Source organism: Achroia grisella, unplaced genomic scaffold (assembly GCF_030625045.1).
Source record: "Achroia grisella isolate CSIRO2021 unplaced genomic scaffold, CSIRO_AGI_Agris_v1 utg640, whole genome shotgun sequence".
NCBI classification, from domain to species: Eukaryota; Metazoa; Arthropoda; class Insecta; order Lepidoptera; family Pyralidae; genus Achroia; species Achroia grisella.
In genome coordinates, this window is record NW_026712977.1 from 1011542 (window position 1) to 1019786 (window position 8245).

The following is an 8245-nucleotide window of genomic DNA, read 5'->3' on the forward strand; positions in this document are numbered from 1 at the left end:
ATCGCTTACGAAATAGGTACCTATTACTTATTATTTTACTTTTATATACTCTATCGATATACACTTTTAAAACTTGTGCATACAATGTTAGTTTCAAAGACTCCCAAAGACTCTACGAATTAAATCATTGATCTATCTAATCCTGATGAGTCTAGCATGCTTCAACGATGCAAAACCAAATATCTGTGAAAGAAATGTGCGACAATACTGTTTATGACCATATTCAAAGAACTCGGCATTACGCAACATCTATCAAGAACAGTGACGGTTCATCCTTACCTTCTTTAGTCACGTTTCACAAAGAAACGACTCATTATGGACCGGCTTGTCGTGGCAGGATAGACGGTACTACATCTCGTATAAAATTATCCGTATTTATTTAAAAAATATTATGAAGTAAATGTCCCCTACCTTACTCCACTACTTAGTTATCATAACTGTTATGTAGGTCGTATCGAATAAGAAAATTTAAGGACATTATGCGCCAAATATTTTTAAATCGAATAATTTCATAAATTCTATACAGTTTAAAATTAAATTCCAATATTCAAAATTTAGGCTGTCCTCTTCTTTGAATAACGAGATTTAACAGTAAAAATGTAATTAAACCAAAGGCAATACAGAATTGCAGAAACTTGCAGAAACTATTCGATATTTCCAACAGTATGGGATTGTTGAACATAACTCCAAACTTTAGGAATTCCGGTTACGATCCGTTCAACTGAGCGATAGCTGCACTCTGTCTACACATCACTACACAATGCTGTGGTTTAAGAGTTTACAACACACTATCATATTTATAGAAATCTAGGCTTTATAACTCAACATGGCTGCTGGGTTCTAAACATTATTTGTTTTATTGCTTTAGTTTACGGGAACAATTCGTAACTTTTCAATGCAAACTCTGGCAACACTCATCAGTGTTTTCAGACTATTTACTTATTATACTTGTTCTATTCTATTTACAGTTACACTGTAGAATAGAACAAGTTTTGACAGAAACTAAATAATGAATGACTACTTTCGGCTTTACATACAATTGTTTAAAATTAAATATGTTTGTAATATATACACAATCTGGGAACGTTTAAATCATTTTAAGATTTCTAATAAATTGAAAAATTTCTTATAAGGAATAAAATATTAACAGAAGTTATTGCAAAAATTAAGTTTTGCAATATGTAATGTAGTAATAAAACAACTGTGATAGTAAACTTCGGACAACTCAAATTTTGTTCACAAATTTACTAACATACATTAAATATAAAATTACAATTTAATTGGCATTATCTATCTCAAAAGTCGGTTAAACAGGCTAAACTCATTATAAATGTATGTGGCAACATTAAAATGTATCTGCCTAAATGCTTTATCTACGTTACTTGTAATACCTTAACTTGGGTCCCTTTTACATATTAAATAGGATACAAGCGGCATGGTTTAGGAGCAACCTAGGCTTACTCAAATAGACTTGTACTGAATACTAAATCAAAGTTTACGTAGACGGACTTCAAATGGACCTAATTTCAATTATATGCTTTATATATTCATATTTTGTCGACAGAGATCAAAATTCTGAATATGGAATTGCACTAAATAAATATAACAGTTACTATTTTTTTTATTACTTATATTCTTCACAGTGCAAGTAAACTACATTTTATATATGAGTACTGTCCTTTAAATACAAAATTTAAATTTAATTTAAATGTCCGTATAGAAATAGTAAACAAAAAAAAGTTGTTGCACAGTTAAACTCAGATATATTTTTCTTCCTTGTGATGCGGGGCCGCTTTTTCTCTTTAATAGAAAGGCAAAGGCGTAAACAATTCTGCCACTGCAGTCTGCAATTGCTGAATGGCTACTACGGTTTAATTGTTTACTTTTTTAAATCTTTTAATTAAACAGTGCCTATTGTAACTATAAATTACATACAATATAACATTAAAAAAGAAAATAATATTTTTTTGTGTAATTCTAAGATGAAGACCATAAATTATTATTTATATTGAGCTATATATCAGCCCATCAAATGCATAGAATTATTTATTTATGAAATAATAATTGAAATTCACATTTTTGATACCGGCCAAATTTCTAAGACTTTTTTAAATTTAAATATAAACTATATAGCGAAACTAATTTAATCTAAATTGGTGACCACATTTAACTTTTATAAATAATTTATTTTATTAAATAAATCATTAAACAATATCATTTTAACAAAAGTTTTTTATCGCTTTTCAAATTAAACATGTTTCTACTTGCATATGTATAATCTGTAAAACCAAATTTATATTTCTATATTGTCATAGTGGTTTATCATCTCATCTTTTACTCTACTGAGTGTTACATTTAATATTATTCTTCCTTTGAGATTAAACATCCTCTATCCGTAGAAATTTGGATTTCATATCAAATGAATACTGTCAAAAGCGAGCGTGCATATTCCGTCTAGAGATCGGTTTGCTTTGGTCACTGCCTCCTAATTTTGTTACAAATATACAAGATATCTGAAATATGTCTTATAATTTTAGTTTACTGGAACTACTGACTTATATGGTATTTGATACTTTGTACCACTAATTTAACGCTAAATTTGTAAAATTTAACCTTGAGAAAAAACTAACTATTCTACCTTACCTGATTCTATGAAGCTATATTATAAACGTGCCTACGACATGAAATTAACTAATTCACTTAGAAAGAAATTTATTGAAATAAATTAATTTGCATTCAGATTCACTAATGTAAGTAACTCAAAATTAACATATTTTAATTAAATTAATAACTTTCGTTCTTTTGCTTGTTACCTCTTAGCTAATTCTGTATTATTAATATGTCGATATAAAATATTATTATTCTACTATTCAAAAGTGATTTCAGTTAAGTTAATTTGAAATCATATTATTTCTCTTCGTGTTACTTATGAGATCTCTGGACATGTAGTAACGATATAAATTTGTTGAAATAGCTGAAAATGCCACATGACCAAGCCGAGTGCAATCTCGGTTCTACAGGATTTTTCACTACTTTTAAGAGAAATTTAATCGCTTTTGTTGGTACAGTTTAATCTTTTAAATCTGCGCTTTGTAAACTACATAGTTGAGGTACCGTCGGTTTATAAAGCTCAACAGGGATGGAGGCGAGGAGTGGGGAGAAGGGGTTAGAGGCAGACTCGAGTCAGTTTTCTATAGTGTGCCATTTTTAAACTAGTGAAATCATTTTTCTATTGAAAATCCAAAGGAGTCCGCTTGCTACACCACTTCCAAATAACATAATAAGCGAAGTAACTTTATAATTTATAACTCTGTGTTTCTATTAGATATAAAGTTGAAATGTTCGTTTATTTATTGAAACGTGGCTAATAGTAAGAACTACTATTGTAATGAAAAAAAGGGGTACAAAAATATAAAATCCAGAGCACCAGGAGGCTTTATCTGTTTTTATGCCTCGTTTACGTTACGTTTATTTTTTTTATTTATAAATAGTAAACATTACTCGTAGTTGCCTTATAAATGTTTATATCATACTTATTGTATAAAGATTTTTTTTTAATTTATCAGATCACCAACATTGTACACAAACACAATAACATTATATGTAACACATTACAATGTAATTAATGTACTAAGTACAATCTTATTTATTGGCAACTACGACATTTATATGACTTTGTGCTTTTTATAATGAACAAAACATATTACTTTAGCATTTTAATTAAAAAAAGCTTTACAGTACTGATTCAACTAGAACTTATAATACTATTGAGATAATTTCCAAAGAAACAACATTTAGTACTTGTCTTCTATCAGTTAGAGGGTTCAAGTTAAAGTATTTAAGTGTGTCTGAGTAGTAGAGTAGAAAAGCTGCAACCATTAGTTATATTATTTAGCTAATATGATAACTGCCGCCTCTGTTCATATACAAGTATTTCCGTTGAATTATGATTTATGTTAATTAATTATATTTTGTTCTTAGAACATTTCCATTACATCAAGAGGATGATTGGGGCTGAGTACGTGGGCATCGGTGGTGATTACGATGGTGTCAACAGGTAAATATATTTTCACGGTTCATAAACTAAGCAGTATAAACATTTCACATATATACATATTTGTATATATAATACAAATGTTTCATGGTAGCCACTGGCTAGTGCTGGACCAGCATACCGATTTACTTCCGATAAAAGCTAGTTCGAATCCTCTCACGTTATAAATATTTTGTATACATGATTATGATTAAAGAATCACATTTTTTTTATAAATACATATTATAATATGTATTTATAAAAAATTGTATTTAATTATTTATATCAGTTGTATAGCTCTACTTAGCTTGTTATTATATGTACTTAGGTGCAGACAATTTTCAAGCCTAAGCAACGAACTAAAAAAGTGGCGAGCTTAAAATATAGATATATCACAGGCATATATCTAACAGATCGCAGTACTACAGTCTTTAACATTGAGTAATAGCCCAAAACCCCTTTGTAAAAATAAATATGAATAAAACGTTTAATTTCATCACTAACAGGGTTCCCCGTGGTCTAGAAGATGTGTCGAGATACCCGGAACTCTTTGCTGAATTGCTGCGCAGTGGTCAATGGAGCGTTCAGGAGCTGAAGAACCTAGCCGGTCTCAACATGATAAGGGTGATGCGCCAAGTTGAGAAGGTGATTCACAATTTATATTTGTATATATTGACGACCTCGGTGGTCTAGCGGTCTAACACACCGCTTTACGTCCGATGGTCGCGGGTTCGATTCCTCGCACGGCACAAACATTTGTATTCATGAGTATGATTGTTTGTGTCGGTCTGGGTGTTTTCTATGTATATTAAGTATGTATTTACGAAAAAAAAATATCTATGTATTTGTATCAGTTATCTAGTACCCATAACACAAGCTTTAGCTAGCTTAACTTGGGTCTAGATGGTGCTGTGTGAATTGTCCTGAGATTATTATTATTATTATTATATTTACAGAAATAACAAAAATGAAAGACACCCTTTACTTTCCTATGATGAATATTAATTTAATAGGTATTTTTTTTTAAATACAATCTTTATTTATTTATTGATTTTATCTCAAAAATATTATATAATTATTTATCAATGTTACTAGTATATTATAAACTTTATGAAATCTTATGAAAATATATTTGTGTATACCATAGTTTAAATAAGTTTCTGTACGGATCGACTTTGATTAAACTTCTATGGGACAAAACTACAAATCTATACCTATGCATTAAAATATTAAACCAATATTTCCTAATCGATTCTTAAATGAGAAGTTCTCAGGTCTTGAATATTAATAAAACCGAGTCGAGACCCTCCTATTATGAAGTCAATTAAGAATGATCATGTCACCAGGTTCGGGATGAGATGCGCACCAACGGAGTGGAGCCAGAGGAGCACCCTGACTCTCCTCGCGATAACGGCAACTGCACCAGCAACGCTTTCTACACCGAATATGTTTAAACATATATCGACATTCTTAGTAACGATCTCGGAAGCGGACCAATTGACGGCATTTGGTAACAACTAAACTATTTTATATATAAAAATCAATATGTATTCATATATATTACTTTCAGAATTTAAAAGAATATTTAGCTCCCCATCATAAAGAATACGCGATAAAATTTATGTATTACGAATTTCATTGTTTTTTCTTCCTACACCGTTGTGCCACTAGCAATGAGAATATTTATAACGAAACTATAATTAAATCATGTTCTTCATTACTAAAATTATTAAAAAGGTTTAAAAAAGAGTCTAATTTCATTTTTCACTCAACGATATGCTCAATTTTGCGCCATAAATCGCCATCTATAAATTTATTATAAAAAATAAACGCTCCGTAACAATATTCAACTTTGCGTGAATTCACTTTTGTAATTGGATCGTCATATCCGTGTCGAATAAAAAATGTTTACGTCGCTTTTTTAGGGAAACTCCGCTTGTAATGGACCTACGGTGAAGTGGGTGATTCTTTATGTTCCGTACATGTTACAGGGACTGTACAGGGTAGGCAAACATGATAAATTACTAATAGTAATTTTTATTTTATTTATTTATAACTCTAATGACGATAATGATTAGATATAGTAAAAGCAGATGATTAACGGGTACTCTATGTTTACGTAGACGACAATTTTCTTGAGTGCTAGTGGCTATTAAATAGTATAGTAACTTATACGGGGTTGTCCGTAATAGAACTACTAAAACAAAGTCAATGTCACTTCTGGACATCCCTTAAATGTAGGGTCTGAAAAATTAGCAGATTTTAACTTTGCATTTTGAGAAATCTTTCTAACTTTCATGAATACTAACACTGACTTTTCAAGTACTACATATATATATCAATTTCTATAGTATAATTTATATATATATTGATGTCACCAATGCCTCAATATTGGTCCGCTCACGAATCCGCTACTAATGAAACTCACAGCCCGTCAAAACACCGCGTGTTCGGCTACTTTTAAAATAAATGTAGAATTATAATAACTATTTAAATTTATACATTAATTTTAAATATAAAATAAATTTACATTATTTAAATAAATTTATAGTTGTTAAAATATTATTTGTAACAGAAATATATCAGTTATTTTACGTTATACAGGAATACGATGTATGTAATGTTATGTAAAATATGTTTGTAACCTTTTTCCATAAAGACAATGATCATTGAATTACGTCATTTATCCGTTTCAAATGGTGTGCGGGTTTTGACGGGTGTAATAACCGCGATATTGAATCTGACAGCCAAATCCATTTAATGAATATTTTGTCTCTATGTTAACCCCAAAACCGCAGCGTACGTACATATATAATCGTGTTTTGCGTCCTCGGCTATGTTCGGTGGACTTTTTGACGTTACATGTATACCTTGTGTGAAACATGGGTGTCGTATCCAATAGTTTAATAATAATGTATACTCAAAACAATTGTTAATAATAGAATAATAGTATGTAATAATATAATTTAGATGACATATGGCCTATTTACCAATTCTTCAAATAGTTGTATACGGTTTTTTCTATTCAATGTATAACACAGTAGCTCGTTTTATGCATCAGATATTTTTTTTAGATAACAGTTAGCCTATGATTGTCCTCGTGATATATGATGATATGATAATGAATATAATTTAACTAAAATAAAAATAAAATGTATTTACGACCAAATGTATTATAATAGTAAAATACTACATTTTAGCACTACATGTCTACACTAATTCGCTTACAGCAGGTTTATGTACACGCCTAAGTTTAATTCGCAGAATATTACGCTAGCTTGAATAACGCCGTGAAATTCACCGTGCAATTTGCATTACTCCGAGTGTGTTTCTATGTAAGCCATCTCTCTAAACTACTGGATACGACACCGATCTCTTTAAATTACTATAATATATAACCATTAGTGTTGGTATAGTCAGACCTAAACATCGAGGGTATGATAAATTAGGAAAGTGAAATTTCATGTATCAAATTTCTAGATCGGTATAGTTCACAGACACAGACTTTGACAGAAAGTATAACCTAAAAAAATAAGGTACTGTAGCCAGTACCTTAATTTTTTAAGTTATATATTTTGAGTATGTCGACTACAAGACCGTTCGTGTACAGATTAGCTCAGTTCTGTTTTTAAATAGAGCCTTTCAAACAACGATATTTGGAAATTAACCTATATGACATCCCCAATCCACGGCACATGTTCTAACATAATACCCCTTTAGTAACTACTTATTGCAACTGAAGGAAATAGTAACTATGGCTTTCGAAAACATTTTAAAATTTCTATTCTCGACAGGCGTAAGTAACCAACTCTATACGAGACGAGCACAATAGATCTTCGAAGGTCGAACTGCCACAGCATCTCAACGCCCAACAATAGCCCAATCACCTTAATAAAAAATAGAATGTTTCAATATTGTTACTGAATCTATTGATACTGTGGATTGAATAGGAACTCATATCCTCGATTGTTTGGTTTTTTTGAGATTAAGTGTCAATGTTGTAGATGCATGATAGATGTTCATTGTTAATAAGCACTTCTTCCTTCGATCACTGATCAGTAATATTTTGGGGTCACATATCAAATCCTCTGATATTCTATGTCTTCTTTCATAATTATGGAAAAGAATATGTTTCAGTTTTTATAAATCTATCTAATGGGCGCTATAAGTCGCCATTTTACGTTTGCTTCCTAAATTTTATTATGTTAAACT

General features: G+C 30.5%; 1 protein-coding gene across 1 annotated transcript in view; it reads left to right on the top strand.

Moving 5' to 3' along the window:
* The window catches only part of LOC131849345 (dipeptidase 1-like), a 185058-nt gene extending 178782 nt beyond the window's left edge, over positions 1-6276 (top strand). Inside the window, exons 10-12 of the mRNA XM_059199407.1 lie at positions 3982-4057; positions 4540-4678; positions 5380-6276. Coding sequence (XP_059055390.1) covers positions 3982-4057; positions 4540-4678; positions 5380-5487 — 323 coding nt within the window. The 3' untranslated portion in view covers positions 5488-6276. The remainder of the gene's footprint in view (positions 1-3981; positions 4058-4539; positions 4679-5379) is intronic.
* The last annotated feature ends 1969 nt before the right edge of the window (positions 6277-8245 follow it).